This window comes from Diorhabda carinulata, chromosome 12 (assembly GCF_026250575.1).
Source record: "Diorhabda carinulata isolate Delta chromosome 12, icDioCari1.1, whole genome shotgun sequence".
Taxonomy (NCBI): Eukaryota; Metazoa; Arthropoda; class Insecta; order Coleoptera; family Chrysomelidae; genus Diorhabda; species Diorhabda carinulata.
In genome coordinates this window covers 903321-919964 of record NC_079471.1, presented here as the reverse complement: position 1 = coordinate 919964, position 16644 = coordinate 903321, and the positions used below count along the sequence as shown (strand labels likewise).

At 30.3% G+C, this 16644-nt stretch overlaps 2 protein-coding genes across 4 annotated transcripts in view; one reads left to right on the top strand and one right to left on the bottom strand.

The window, feature by feature from the left end:
- Positions 1-167: 167 nt before the first annotated feature.
- LOC130900057 (endoplasmic reticulum lectin 1) lies at positions 168-2079 on the top strand. The gene is made up of 2 exons (XM_057810380.1): positions 168-609; positions 871-2079. The coding sequence occupies exons 1-2, from the start codon at positions 286-288 to the stop codon at positions 1936-1938; spliced, it is 1392 nt and encodes a 463-aa protein (XP_057666363.1). The 5' UTR covers positions 168-285; the 3' UTR covers positions 1939-2079.
- A 1321-nt stretch (positions 2080-3400) lies between these two features.
- The window catches only part of LOC130900056 (uncharacterized), a 30854-nt gene continuing 17610 nt past the window's right edge, over positions 3401-16644 (bottom strand). The window contains exons 1-13 of one of the 3 annotated variants that reach the window (XM_057810376.1): positions 14935-14986; positions 14433-14499; positions 12075-12466; positions 11702-11864; positions 11438-11606; positions 11086-11237; positions 9929-10063; positions 8825-9000; positions 7604-7737; positions 7134-7273; positions 6563-6789; positions 6315-6507; positions 3401-5589 (exon numbers count right to left, since the gene is read on the bottom strand). In XM_057810376.1, coding sequence (XP_057666359.1) covers positions 5438-5589; positions 6315-6507; positions 6563-6789; positions 7134-7273; positions 7604-7737; positions 8825-9000; positions 9929-10063; positions 11086-11237; positions 11438-11606; positions 11702-11864; positions 12075-12466; positions 14433-14499 — 2100 coding nt within the window. In that variant the 5' untranslated portion in view covers positions 14935-14986 and the 3' untranslated portion in view covers positions 3401-5437. Of the gene's footprint in view, positions 5590-6314; positions 6508-6562; positions 6790-7133; positions 7274-7603; positions 7738-8824; positions 9001-9928; positions 10064-11085; positions 11238-11437; positions 11607-11701; positions 11865-12074; positions 12467-14432; positions 14500-14934; positions 14987-16644 lie in introns of those variants that run through there. The other 2 variants (XM_057810377.1, XM_057810378.1) reach the window with 2 other exon arrangements.

The window sequence follows — 16644 nt, the reverse complement described above, 5'->3', positions numbered from 1 at the left end:
GTAATAACAACCAAAAGTTGTTGAATATCATGTTTTAATTTTGAAATTTCTAGCAAAAATTGAAGGTGACGATAGAAAACTGTGATTTAAATTTTGTTAGATGATCTCCCTGTACAGGGTTATAGTTTCCGAAAAAGTCTATAATTGTCTTAAAAAAGAAGCCGAACTTTTCTGAGTAGACATTGACTTTGACATTCATTTTCAAGTTGAACGAATGAAATAAAGTCACGTTAACTTGTTATTTTAATAAATATAAGTATGTGAACGATATAAACAATTTTAATAATGAAAAATACTCTAATAATTTTCACATTAATTTGGCGCATTTCTTCGCAAAATGACATTAGAGGATTTGATGATTCGATTATTTACAATATAAATTGGCCAGGAGGATTAATTTCCGAAGACGAACAATTACCAGGGGGAGAATCTATAATCGTAACATCAGCACATCAGGAAAAGTATAAATGCACGTTACCTACGACTGCCGAAGAAGAAGCAGAGTTGGAAGAAAAATATGACGGTCCTACAGCTTTAGAAATCCTATCACCGTTGTTTTCACCTAATACCCCGTGTTCTTTTAGATTAGAATCTTATTGGACATACCAGGTAAGTTAATTTTATTACTAATAATAGTGGTATTTGACATTTTTAGGTTACCTTTTTGATAATTATGTTTTTTAAGTCTAAATATTAAAATATTGAATTAAAACAATTTCTATTGTAAATTTATGTCAAAATGTCGAATGTTTCTATTAATTTTATTTTGTTTGTGTCAGCATTGTTTGGTTTTTTGTGCTTTCTATACGTTGCTGATTTAAATCGAACTATAAAGACCAGAGAATGTTGTAGACAGTATTTTTATTTCAGGTTTGTCATGGTAGAAAAGTTCGTCAGTACCATGAAGATAGAGATGGGAAGACGACAAGGGTTCATGAGTACATACTTGGTAAATGGGACAGTAATTATTACGAAATCTTACTTGAGAGGGCAAAATCGGAAGATTATGATAAAAATACGGAACCTCCTGTGAAAAAAGTCGATAATGTGAATTTACCGTACTACGAAGTCATTTTGGAAAATGGAACGGAATGTAGTATAAACAACAATAAACCCCGTATAACCAAAGTTCTTTATGTGTGTTATATTCACGGTAAACACGAGATTTACTCCGTGGATGAACCACAAACGTGTGTATACGAAATTATAATTTTATCGCCTCTGGTTTGTGCCCATCCGAGATATAAACCCAAGGATTCCGAAGAAAATAAAATAAATTGCGTCCCCATCGATGGTAGCTATAAAATGCCTTATAGCTTAGCGAAACTTATGCACGATTCTAATTTATTGAGAAAAAAATCGGATTTGGATAGATTTAAAGTCGAATTAATCAAAATTGAAAAGGAAACTGTGTCTAATGAGGAACCCAAACCAATAGATAGCGCTCCCGTAGAGGATTTCCTTAGGGGAAAGAATTGTTTGAGCGGCGGTACTGGTTGGTGGAAATTTGAGTTCTGTTACGGGAGATCCGTCGAGCAATATCACGTGGAATCAGATGGTAGGCGGATATCCATTAACTTGGGTGTGTTTAATAGGAAAGCCCATCTGGATTGGATCGCGGAGAATCCGCATAAAAGGCCGAAACCTGTATTGGAGAGGAAACAGTTGTCACATTTATATTCCAGTGGATCAGTTTGCGAGAAAACCGGTAAACACAGACAAACCGAAGTGAAATTGAAGTGTCTACAGAATCCGAGTAGTCCTAACGCGGTTTCTTTGTATCTACTGGAGCCTAAAGTTTGTCAATACATTTTAGGCGTGGAGTCACCGTTGATTTGTGATATTTTATCCAGGGCTGATGAAAACGGTTTGGTAGAAATAAGGGAAACTGAATTTGAGGAGACTGATACTACTACAACAGTTAATATAGAATTATGAGTGCAATTGTGAGTTTTTTTTATTCGAAACACTAGTAAAGTATAAAATTAGATCTATAAGTATGCAAAAATTCATTATAATATACAATACAATGTGTATTTCGGAATTTATTTAATAAAATGATATAAATTTGATCTAAAATTAATTTCCTATCAAATCAAAACCAAAAATTATATCTTTCAACTTAAATAATAAAAAACTACGGATTCTTCAGATTCCTGATTTTGAAATTTTTGTCAAAGTTTGTTCTTGGTTAGAAAAGCTTCGTTTGCCTCATAGCCCTGTTCAAATTTACTGAATATCTTTGAAAATATTGATTTTAGAAAAAAAAGTTTAAAACAAAAAATGAAACTTATAAAAAACTCTACAAAAAGGTTTATATTCATTTTTTACCTAATCTCATTCTTTTGGCTGTTAAGATAGAAAATATCTCTGGGGAAATCAAATTAACTAACCTAATCCAATCTCTTCAAAAGTGCGTAAACGGGAGTAAAAAATGTATATAACCTTTTTTGTAGAGCTTTTTATAAGCTTCATTTTTCATCTTAAAACTTTTCTCTAAAATCAAACAATTTCAACAAAATCGGGGGCACACATTTTCGAAACTATCCAAAAGCTATTTTTCGACCATTTACGTGAAAAACTAATGCATAAAGTTGGTAAATAATCAGGTAGCTAGATTTAATTTCACACTAAATTGCAATAAACAACTTTTTATACAACACGTACGTAAACTGGTTATTTTATAATTGTATGAATATATTATACACAACAAGCATATTATAGTATTTTTAATGATAAAAACACAGTTAATGCCGAAAATATTGGTGTAATATAACAACAACTTTGTATTAATTAAATTAAAAACATATCTCATCACCATAATACAAAGTTTTTCGTATTCTTTCGGAAGTTCTGTCAGTTTCGTACATTCATAGGTTAGGTATTGATCTGTCAACTTTATTTCTCTCCTGCCCTGTATTGCTTTGATACCCAGTTCCAGTGTATTTGATACTCAGTTAATCGAGAAAGCGTATCAACAAAGGCTAAGTAACAAAAAAAGAAGAATTACCTAGTATAATGTTTCATTAATAATATTTTCTTAGGTTAACGTTATTTGATAAGAAATTTAAGTTTAAAGGTATCAAGTACAAAAATTTTATTTCCAAATCGTTAAATAGTGAGTCGAAAACGAAATATAGCTTCTGTCTATTGTTATAATATCTATCGACAAAAAAAGTTGTTAAAGTAGAAATTTTTTGATAGGTGTATAGGTTTATGATTAGAAAGATAAATAATGAAAAAGAAGAAGAAATGAAAATATTCGAACGAAGAGGTTGTAAGAAGAATTAATACAAATATTTTGGAATCCATGAGAAAAATATATTTATGTTCATACTTGTCTTCGTCATGCTAATTTTGTTCAAGTAGGTATATACCAGGTTGAAATAAAACAACATAATACAAAAATTGAGTATTTATTATATTAAAAGTACTAAGGCATGTAAGGGTACTATTACATAAAAATTGTAATATTAATTAAAATTCAAAATAAGTTCTTTATGTACACAAAGACCCAAATAATAAATAAAAAAAATAAATAATGTATAAAATCACAAGAAATTCGAAGAAAATGTTACTGAAATTAGGAATCTCACCGTCACAAAATTGTTGTAATATCAAAATTCAGATTTTTATCAACATTAGTAACCAAAACTATGATTATTATCAGGAACGTACTTTCAAATATTTCAGCCTACTAAAGTTTCATATAGTAAATATATAATAATATCAATGTTGCCAGACTATTTTGACGACGTTCCTTTAACCGATTTCCAAAATGCTGATGAATAGTGTAAGTGTCAAAATAAACCAGATTTTGTAATAAAACGTAAATAAAATATTCATCTTGTAACGACACAAACTTAATGAAAATGACGTTTCATTTTATGTAACTAATTTATTAATTTCAATGAAAATTATTATTCAATATATAATTTTATTTCAATATCTTTGGCAACACTGGGCAGTATGGTGATATTGAGAGTAAAATGAATATGATGCTCGAATAAATTCGGAACAAATCGGAAATCGCCATTTTTATTTCAACTATTTCAGACAGCCAGTGTCGTGGCGTCAGGGCTGAATATTAGATTTGTTTCGTTTTGTCTCTTTTAACATTTTTATTGTTATAAAAAATGAAAATCGTATATTAAAATGTGTTTTTAACATAAATGCTACTAGTTAAAATAAGGAAGAAACCGTATATTTGTTGGAAGCACGATATAAAACAATGTAGAAAATCTTTTTGTGTGCTTTGAATTTGTCATAGTTTGTTCTAGAACTTTTTATGTGTTCTAAATATGTGATAGTTCGTTATAAAAGTTTTTGTGTATTCCAAATATGTGATAGTTTGTTCTAGAGCTTTTTGTGTATTCTAAATATGTGATTATTCGTTATAAAAGTTTTTGTGTATTCTAAATATGTGATTATTTGTTATAAAAGTTTTTGTGTGTTCTAAATATGTGATAATTTCTAATTAAAAACAAGTTTCGAGGCAGTACAGATATCAAATTAGTCGACTAAAAGGTAAATCAATATTTGCTATTATTAATTTATTAAAAAAAAACTATTTGTTAATTATACAATTGTGGCAACACTGATGAAGTTTGGGGAGTTTTTTTTGACATCTCTGGCTACCTCGAATGTTATATTGAATTAGCTGTCTCTTTTTATCTTTAGTTACTTCAATATAGCCTTCTCTGTCTGTTCTACCCTTTCATTTTGTGTTTTAGCATTTTACTAACTGCTCCATTTTGGTATTTTCTCAGGAAATTATTTTTATTAATAAATAAAAATTTGAAAAATGAAACAAATTTTATAAAAAGAATATTTATTTAAAAAATAAGTTATGTAAAAAAATGATTATAGTAATAAACATATTCAATTATCGGTATAAATAGTTGGTTACTAATATTTTATGAAAGAGATCAAAAAAAAATTTTTGTAACGGTAAAATGAGGCAGTCCTTATACCAGGCTACTCAAAAATAACTACCAGTTAAGTCAATATTTCAGATTTTACCACCGACAAATTAATTTTGTAACTAGTAATCAAATTCACTACAAATCTGACGATAATTTCTATTTGTTCGATTTATTGCACATCTTTCACCCGCTCGAGGATTTTTGAGTGACCCTGTATATCACAGTTTATAAAGCTCCCACCACCAGACCTCCACCTATCCCAAATATTAAATTACTTATTATCAATTTACGCGTTACAAATTTTTTTATTACATTTTTATTAGAAATTGATATTCTTTATAAAAAAAAATGTAATATTTTTTCGTACTACGCCAATGGGATTCATATCCCAAAGTCATAATCGCATCTATTTAATCAACATACGAGGATCAGTTCGAAATCTGCTCCTCGTACATTACATATCGATATAAAAATATTTAGCTAAGCACCGAAAAGTCTTTTAGATAAAAATTTCAAGCGACATGTTTACCGGGGTTGAGCCATTTTTTCATATAGTAACAGAAAAGGGTACTGATGTATAGTAAGACTAATAAGGCACACGTTACTCCTAAAGCTAGTACTGAAGTTTTTGTTGGACATGGTTCTATTATTGTAACTGTCTTATCTAAAACAAAAACAAAAAAACACCTATACTAAAATTTAATACAACATTCAATTTAGTACGACCCTGTATAATATGTTACTTAGTGACGCAAATCCCACCAATCACAACAAAAGTATAAATTAACAACTTGTTGACATTGATAATTTTCTGATCACGCCCTGTATATGAATTAATAAAAATCTATAACCAACATTGAACGTCTTCATCGCCCTGTATAATATATTTTGTATGACCCTGTATGTTACGTTTGCCTCTGTAAAATATATTACGTAAGCCCCTCGTATAATATAATCACAATAAAGATACATCCTAACTTTTTGACATCGATAATTTTCTGATCACGCCCTGTATATGAATTAATAAAAATCTATAACCAACATTGAACTTCTTCATCACCCTGTATAATATATTTTGTATGACCCTGTATGTTACGTTTGCCTCTGTAAAATATATTACGTAAGCCCCTCGTATAATATAATCACAATAACTTTTTGACATCGATAATTTTTCTAATACACCTCGTAAATTCGTCATAATGTTTTATCGTGATTCCTTTTCGATATTTATTATTTGTTGCGCCATCTAGCAACTTCTTCTTGTACCTTGTATATCCACTGTAAATAGTATCCCCTTAAGTCACACCATCACGTGATTACTAGAACGCCCACTTCCGTTCCAGAAAATTCTTATAAATTTTATGGTAGATATAAGGAAAAAAAAATTACCTTTGCCGAATTCCGCGCTAGACAATTCGCTTTTCAAAAATTCCGATTGTTTTTCGTCTCCGAAATCCAATACCAAAATTTCTTGACTGAGCGTCATATCACCATCTTTTTCGTCATCGTTTGTTTGATTAGTGACACTTCTCTTCTTCCTTCCCCACGATTCTAAAGAGTCTCTACCCCATTCGCATACGGCCTAATAAATGAACACTTTAACTATCAAGAGAAGATTAATCGCGATCGTTACTTACCGCGTCGCATGGTCCGAGACAATATTTCACGTTACATTGGAAAATAACACCGTAAGATTCTGTGAATCTGAAAGCTTCGTAAATTGATTGCAATGCGGTACCGTCGGGCGTGAAAGCGGGAAATATTGTAGCATCCACTGGACATCCTTCATCGTCGATAATCTGGAAAGTACTTTTCGAATCTTTGGCCATCGCGACGCAACTCCTAGCGAATATACCATAAGGTGCTGAAAATAACGTTTAATTTTTTGATCAACCCCTGTAATATCGAAATGTGTTCATACTTTATACATATAATTTAACAATGAAATAATTTAATTAACAAGTTAAAAAATAAATTACAGTTTGCAAAACAGAAATATTTCCTTTGTTATTCTGATAATTTCTTAACCTCACTTATTTACGTTTCAATTCATGAAACTTTTGAACTATCGCGTGTTGAATGTGTCGGTTACAACGTTGCCAAGCGTTAATCGTTGTACGACTATTTTAAAAATTCAACAATCACGTAATCAGAAGCAAAAAAATATCTATTTATGCTAAAATTTATGATTCAATATTTTCTACTTACTATCTTCTGGTATTTCGATTCTGAACGTGAGTTTATCTCCGATTCTGACAGTTTCGACTTCTCGTTGGCGGCTGTCCAAGATACGAATCCTCGGGGGTGGAGCTTCGGGAGCGGACGTAATACTAATCATTTCTGGATCTCTGAAATAATAATAAAAAAAAATCGCTATCATAAATTATCAATAAATAGGTCAGATATAAATCAAACACATTTACAAAATATTGTATTAAATTGTATAAACATAAAGTATTTTGGTTTGGCAACATTGTTTATACAAAGATTATCGAAGAACACCAGCGGTGTTGCCGCTTTTTTTTTTCTAGTCGTCTGGAAATAATTCTTTAAAATGTTTTATTTCACATTTGACCCAAATAGAAAATTGGGAAGTTTCCAGATATATTCTTTAACTGAAATTGATGATCATCTGCATTCTTTTAGTTATAAAAACAAAACATTCAAAAGGAACTGACCTGATTGGCATCATGCCGAATGTAACGTTCTTAGAAGACATATCGTAGGTGCATTTAACTTTATAGATTTTATCAGCTTTGGTCATTACTACGCTGTGATGCTGAAGAACGACCGTGTTACTGTATACGCCAACCTGCGAAATAAATTTTTTTATACCGTACGTTAACTAATTTAAATATTTTTCAAATATAAACACAATATATACTATATCTTCTCCAATTACATGTATACCACTCAAGGTCAATCGTAAATCACAGATTGTTAAAATTCAAATGAAACTATATTAAAATTAAAAAAAAAGTCTTTGATATTCAATGAGAATTTTCAACCTGGCAACAATGTATAATTCACAACTAAGAGCATCGGTTTTTCTACATCGAAATTATTCTAGGGAAAATAAGAACACCTGCATGTTCAACAAAATTTTTGTATCTGAATCGTTCGTTAGAAATACTTGTTATGTAATAAAAAAGTTTAGTTTTCGAAATTAAAATATGTGAACTAAACAGGAAATGATAAAAATATTACCGGAAACAACAGTAGCTTCCGTTAATAGGTTGAATTGTATCCATTTCAATAATTAGAAATAAACAAATTTCCCCACACATTAGAGAGTTTTTTTTCTATTTTCTGATGCAAAACTCAGTTTTCTTGAAAAGGCAACTATAAATTTTAGTGAATCAATGTTGGAAGATTAATACAGGAAGTAATATATTCTGCACGTTTCTACAAATCCGCCATATTGTGATCTCTCAATAGGTGCATTCCAACTATAACGTCACGGCATTTTTAACGTTATTGTTATTTCGAGCGTGCGAAAGTATTACATGGAACGCAACCTATTTATGTAATGTCATTTTTATTTAAACGTCTACAGTGTTGTGTTGATTTGTAATATTAGTTTGAAGTAAATATTTCAATAATTATTATTATTTCTACTAATAATGATACATTTTTAATAAAAATTGTGAAATCAATTTGAAATATGTGTTTTTTCATAAAAATATCTACTAAAAAAGTGTTTTTATTAACGGGAAATGAACTTAACCTCACAAAGTGGAACAAATTAAATTGGTATGTAATATTTAATATAAAATAATAAATATTTTTATTTGAATAATAGTCATTAATAAGGTTGTTTTTTTTTTTAAATATATATCCATATTAAGATAGATTTACATTTAATAAATGAGCGGTTTTGAACTTTAAATTACACTTACCACTGATTGAGTATTACAGTCTTGTCCGTTCATTGTGAGGTCCAATCTAAATAAATCGCTGTTTGCCACGTCCACGTTGCAAGTCTCAGATCTACCAAGAGCATAAATCCTCCCATTGAAAGGCTTATTAGTTCTTACTTGTACTGCGATCTTGGTGTCTTTACAGTTCACCGAAACTGAAAGTTTTTTCAATGCGTCAGATACACAGGAACGGACTCAGTTCTTTTTAAATATTCAATATCGAAGATTGATTGCTAATCCGCCATATTGAAATATCTCAATATGTGCGTTCAAACTATAACTAAACTCAGATACGGACTCAGTTTTTTTTAAATATTATTCAATATCGAAAATTGGTTGCTAATCCGCCATATTGAAATCTCCCAATATGTGCGTTCAAACTATAACTAAACTCAGATACGGACTCAGTTTTTTTTAAATATTAGTGCAATAAAATGTTTTTTAACATTTTGTTTATTAAACTTACGACACAAATAAATTTATATATAATCAAATATAAGATTTTTTTATAGTGTTTTGCTATAAATTCCACACTTTTGATCTGTAAATATAAAATATTTAATATTTCTTAAAATAAACAGTGTTGGACCTCGTTCTAATTATTTATGTATTTTGGAAGCAAAACGACTCGTCTTATATATTGAAATAAACGTTTCACAATTATTTTTAAATAATATCCATTAATTTAATACTATTTCACACAATTTATTTATAAAATCCGTTCCCTGAAAATATAAATATCAAACTTTCCTTAATACGCCCCTGTAACATTACGATTTCATTATGTAGTCTACTGAAATCGTCCGCGGACGTTTTTATACGCAATTTATTGACAATATCCGATGTAGTATCAATCGAAAGAACTCTAACGATGCTGGTTTTATATTTTTCGATATTGTCAATTGGTATGGCAGCTGAAACTTGTACGTCGGTATCGTTTGACGTTTCAAATATCGTTATCTCTAAGGCAGATGTGATTTGTGAATAGTATCGCGATAAAAACAGAAGGAAGCCATAAAGATATAATCGATTTTTTTATTGTACGAATGTTATTTATAAAAATATATAATACCGTATACTTACCGTCATAACAAGTACCAGTTTTATCACAGTTGACGTCATTTCTGGTTAGGTTGTTCAAGGTCGTATCTTCGGTTGTTTCGAATACGACCGGTAAGGAATTATCGGAAGGCGATCCAGGAGCGGTTGTAGAAGATTCTATTCAATAAAAATTACGAAATTAAATTTTTAATTATCTCGCATATTTCTATGAAAATCTGGCAACGACGCGCCATCTTGTATCAGCTGATTATATGGTATCGGACTAGAGGAATTTGTAACCGCAAATAAACACAATGGGAATGAAAGTTATAATGTATATACATTAAAATCATTATTTTTTTTTATTTTATCATTATATTATACGGGGGGTTGTATAGAAACGACTCTGACAAACTTAAATTATAGATACTACGCGTGATTTTATGTTTATCTAACCTCATAGTTATCCAAACGTTTTTTCCAAGCGAGGTGGAGCCTTTTGAACACGTGATTAATTTTTTTTAATATTACTGGCTCTCCAAATTTAAGCCTACAGTAATAAATTGTAAGATAAAATTCTGAGTATGTATGACGTAAGCTGTAAAACAAAGATGGCCGTCGTAAATCAGCTGTACGTGATATTACACAATTTCAGTGTTGCCAAATGTTTTTTTAACTGAGTAATGGAAATCCTTCATATCTTTTTGAAAGTTGGAAATACAGTAAAATATTTAATAAAAACTGAATAAAATATTTATTTTGTAGTTGTTAAAATTATAAAATTTTACTTCAAAACCCATCAAAAATTTCTAAAGTTTAGTTAAAAATCTTTTACATTGAATTCTGGCAACACTGTATAAATGACACACGCCTGTGTGTTTATCGAAAAAAAAATTTTTTTTTTCGTATCTATCGCTTGATTTCAGTTTATTTTTTCCCCAAATATAATTATATAAAAATAATTAGGAGTAGATAAATAAATAACTCGTAATTCCAGTATTGCCAGGAACTTCATTAAATTGGTAGTAACTGTTTCTAACCGTTACGCCATCTCTATTTCCATCAACGAACTGCAATCTTAATCTACCGAATCGCAATCATTTCCCGCACGGTTGCCACGTCTAATTACTTTCTTTAGAAATAAGAATAATTAAAATAATCTGATTTATATAATTAGGGGTGGTACGAATAGTACTTACTTTCGCAGATGTTTTCGTAATAAGTTCCTATACGTTCGCCGTTGTCAATGAGAGGTCTTTCTGCGTTTAAATAAGTGCTAGGTCCGTCTGGCAACGTTTTGTGATCCAAATGGAATAATTGACAGTTGTATTGATTACCTTGCGGAGTTCCCCTGAAAAAATTGAAGTATACAGATAAATGGATATATACCGGTTGTCCCAAAATGAAAAAATAATATGAAAGTCTGTTAAATTTTCAAATATTTGTATTGGACGACCAAAATTGACGGTTTTAACAAAGTTTATGGTAAAAAGGTATACGAGGGTCACCTGTGGTGGTAATTTGAGTATTTTAGTAGATTTTTATTCTTACTTATATAGGAATGATCTGCATAGAAACTCGTTTTCGATTTCACAGGCTAATCTGCAGGCGGATTCGCTCGTCACTTGCAATTCCTTATCGGTATAATAATGCAAAGTGGCGTATTGGGCTACTTTGTCATCAGCAACTCCTATCCTGGGAACTACGTAGTTTCGATTTCCTAAAAAAATAAATAATATAGTTTTTTTTTTTCGTAAATAAATAACCAATTGAACATTTAATATCAAATAATAAACAAATATTATGTATATTTACCTTTGCAAGCTTGGTTTCCTTTCAAACATAAATTTTCGAAATAATCTACACCTTGAGCATCAACGAACTGAACGAATTGACCCGAAGTTCTCCGATCTGTATCGCTGAGTTGGCATTGTAATGTGACGTAATTATATTCTGCAGATCGACAAGTGAATCGATGCTGAAACAAATACAGTTTCCTACTTAGACGCGCCATTTTGTAAATATAAGGTGAGTTTAATATTAAGACCGATAGATGGCGCTGGCGGAACGGAACAATCCATTCTAATGCAATGTTTATAATAAATTTATTATAAGATTAAATCGAGCTTTGAAAAGAATTTTTTTTTTATAATTTTTTTATGATTTTTAATGAAGAACATTATCTAACCTCATTTAAACAAGCTGCGAGACACGCTTCTTTTGTCGATGTATAAATCAAAGCATTGTCCAGTCCTCTGATCATCTTATTCGGTACTCTTTCGAAAGCCCAAGGTCTCAAACAAATATTCTCAGATCTGAGTTGAAGTTTCGTCATGTAATACATGTTAACTGCTCTCTGAGGTGTAGCTGATGGATTACTGGACGACGTTTCGTTTTGAAGTAAACATAACGTTTCTTGGATCGGTATTAGAGGATTTAATACGAAACTGAAAGCGGCGGCTTGGCAGTCCGGCTCTTCTCGACACCAACCTTGACATTCGTACAGACTTAAATTTTTTACTGTGTAATAGGTGTTACCGCGGTAATCGTAATCTGTAAGTTTTTCGAACGCTATTCTACCTGAAAAACGGAATATTCATAGATATTAATAATTTAATAACGTCAAATCGTCATTATAAATAAATAAGAATGAATTGAAATGAAATAGTTTATATAAGCAAGCAACCAGTAATACTTCCGTTTTGGCCATCTAGCGTTATAAGTAAGAAGCAGATGTTTACGTCAAGGTAGGTCTTAGAAGTAGTTATTTTTGATCATATTCATTTCAATATACTATAAGCTCCGATATCTGTCAAATGAATTGATTAGTGATAAAAATTACATTTTTAATCAATTATCATAACAATAATTACGATAAGTTCATTTATTTTATTCCATCTTATGTAGGCAATCTGTTATACAATGGTACGAAATAGTTTTCGTTCTGGCCATCTAGTGTTATAAGTAAGAAGTTGACGCTTACGTCAAGATAGGTCTTAAAAGTAGCCATTTTTGATCATATTTATTTGACTATAAGAGAATTGTCAAATGAAATGCTGATTAAAATTATACAGAAAATTCTATAATCATTCAATTATCATAACAATAATCACAATAACTTCATTGAATTTATTTTATTTCATATATTTAGGCAACCAGTTATACAATAGTGCTAAATAGTTTTCGTTCTCGCCATCTAGTGTTATAAGTAAGAAGCTGATTCTTACATGAAGATAGGTCTTGAAAGTAGCCATTTTTGATCATATTTATTTGACTATAAGAGATTTGTCAAATAAATTGCTGATTGAAATTATACAGTAAATTCCTTATCCAATCAATTATCATAACAATAATTACGATAACTTCATTGAATTTATTTTATTCTATATATTTAGGCAACCAGTTATACAATGGTACTAAATAGTTTGGTTTTTCGCCATCTAACGTTATAAGTAAGAAGTTAGCTAAAAGCATATATTTTTAACTATTAATTTCAATATACTGTATGTTTGTAAATCCTCCAGAAGGCATGGTTATTTTAAGTAATTATTCATTGTACAATAAATTTCGTTATAGATAAATAATTTTTATGATAATTACGATAAACAAAACAAAATGACTATAAGTCGTACATGTAGGCAACCAGTAATACACATGTACTAAACATTTGGCGCTCTTTTGTCAGAGAATCGTTACATTTGTTGTTGAAGATAATTTTCTGAGGCAACATACTTGTGTTTTCGGAGTTTTGTGTTACAGATTATGCAGTTTTAGTTTAAAAGTGTTTATTAGTGCACAGTGGTGGATGTAATTTTCCTTTTTTTAAGTGAAAACTGTGTTGTGTGCAGTGAAAACGTATAAAACACTTAAGGATTTAAACCTGGAAGTATTTCTCCAGTAAGTAGACCTAAAGTACGTTGTTACATATTTTTAAAAAAGTTTTCTTGAAGTAGGGCCTTAAACACTTGTACATGTATGCAAATTCACTTATTTTGTGTTGATTATTTTAAAAATATATCAAAATATCAGAAGTAACGTTTGAAGCATATAATTTACCGTATTTTCAAATTGCGTGTAAGGTTAGATCAAAATGGCAGCTTACGTCATTAGTACGGTGGCTTATTCTCTTTTCCATATTTGTCTTTTGTAAGTGAATGTGAATAAAGAAAAACAAAGAGAGAATAATTGGCGAAATGGAATCCAATTTTGGTTGCTAATGAATATTTCGTATAGAAGATATAATCAACAGATTACTAGTCTTGTATACTCAAGCTTTGTACATAATGAAATTTTCATCGTGTTTGTTCTGCCCATATTAATGAATTTCTGGTGGGTTTGTAGCATAGTAACAAGAAGTTTCCGAGTTTCGGAGCGGTTTCAAGTCTCATATCTTATTAATTGGTAGATTTCCTCAGTCGGTGATATAACCGGCTGGAATTAATTTTCTAGCTGTTGCGAATTATGAACGGGTATAGTGAGGGAATAAATCCAGCTTTATTTTTGTAAATTCTGATTTAACATCGCGATTTCGTACACTCGAACTCACCTAATGTTCCAGAAAAATTAATTATGACTAGTATTAGGCCTATAAGAAGTGGATTGGAGGGCGCCATCTGAAACAAAAAACTAAATTAAGACGTAATATTTCAAAAAATACGACAAAGAAATGTATATACACTCATATTTCGAAAATTAACTACGATGTTACTTATTTTAGTGTAAAATACACTTTTTTTTTATTATAATTTATTCCTAACCACCCCACTCGTAAGATATGACCTTGAAAACAACACCTATGATTTAAACTTATCAAAATTGTTACTAGTGGGACTCTTAGTGCCCAAAATGTTTTCTATAGTGAACGTATTTCCTTTTATTTGAATTTTATTACCACCCCAAGGTCAAAAGGTCATAAAGAAATAAAATTCAAGTAGTACCACGACGATTAAATATTCCATTTTATAATTCGACAAAGTTGGTTGAAAATTAATTGTTTTCTGTTTTTACCGGTTGTTATAATCATTTAATGGATTTTTTTTTTGACTTACGTATGGACCACCCAGTCGTCTACATCTAATTCGCGTTGATTTTATAAACGGATCGTCAATGTCGGCGTTTGATTCGTACATGTAAAGCCGAGTTTTCGTAATCACGTTTTAAACCTGTCGTGACATCCTTTGTGATGGGAACGAAAATATTTTGATTGATACAACGATTGTGATTATGTACATGTATTCATCGTTTATAACTGTTCCCCGTCGGCTTTTATTATCTCGTTAGAATCTTATTTGGATGTCAATCGGTTATGTTTTTTACTAACATTCATTATTGTATACATTTTCACATGAAACGAGGGTGAAAAAGGTCAACCGATATTAAAATGCGTGGGATTGTTATTAAGTCCCATGAAATTAACCTTTATCTCTACGTCAAATCGGCCATTACAAAATGGCTACTTAGCTGTATACGAAAATATTGTTTGAAATTAACTGTTAACATAAATCTTTTATTTAAGAGAGAAATCATAAAATTGGCAACACTGCAATAATGCATTCGTTCGATAGGTACAGTTTGTACATTATTTTTGACATTTTGACATTCGATAAATCATTACTTTTGTTATACACCTCGTATTAAGATATAGCGCCGTTTACGTGTTACGATTTAAGTAATCAAGAATTTTCTTTAGCTAGACTACACCGTTTACTAGAATTTCAGAATGTCAGAGGAATTTCTCAATAGAGATTTCCTTTCTTCGTGCAATAAATCCGCATACTTCCCAAAATTCCTGTTTCTATATAAAAGACATGACATTCTATTTATTCTCGACGTTGCTATGGATACGGGTTTATCCAAATAAATACAGTACCGTAGATGATAATCGTGTTAGTGTCAAATGTCAGAATAAAAAAAGAAGAATGAAATAATAATGTACTATTATATGAAATCAAAATATAGAAAAACTGTGGATGTATTAGAAAAGTTCGTTATTTATTGCGTTCACCCAACTACATACCGTAGCTTAAGTCGTTATGTCTATTATAGTTCATTACTCTCGGTTTCTGCGTAAGTAATAATTTCATGTATCCTTAAATATATGCAACCAACTAATCGTTAGTTTTAATACGATCTTTACCATGGATTATGCAACTTTTATTACTTTCAAAATGTCAAACGTCATGTAGTCTGTTTAATTACAAAAACACATCATTAATAATTTACTAGAGGATGTAGATAGTTTTTTTTTTAATAAATATACGAAGTAGATAAGAAAATTACCACCATTATATTTATGATAACAATCTAAATTAGTTAAATGAAGAAATCTCGTTTAATATATTCGCGATATTCTTAGTTATTTCTTCTTCTTTTTTAATGCACATAGAGGTATAATTATACAGGGTAAAGAGAAACTAAAAAATATGAATAATAAATGTTGGAAATCGCTAGCGAAAAGTAGTAAATTGATACGAGGGAGTTAATATTCACATTAATATTTTTTATTCGGATATATACATTCAATAATACGTGTATAACTTCGAACAAAGACTATAAATTAAAATTTAATTACTTCGTGTAAACAAACGGATATAATAATATTTCTACACGCATTTATCCTTTAGACACATTAAATCAAACTTATCACGTTTCATTCAGGAAGTTTAAGCGGTCATGTCATCTTGGTAACATCGACAAAGCTCATTCGAGACGATTCTGTGGCAGTTTAATTGGAAAGTCCGTAGTTCACGTGCCGAATT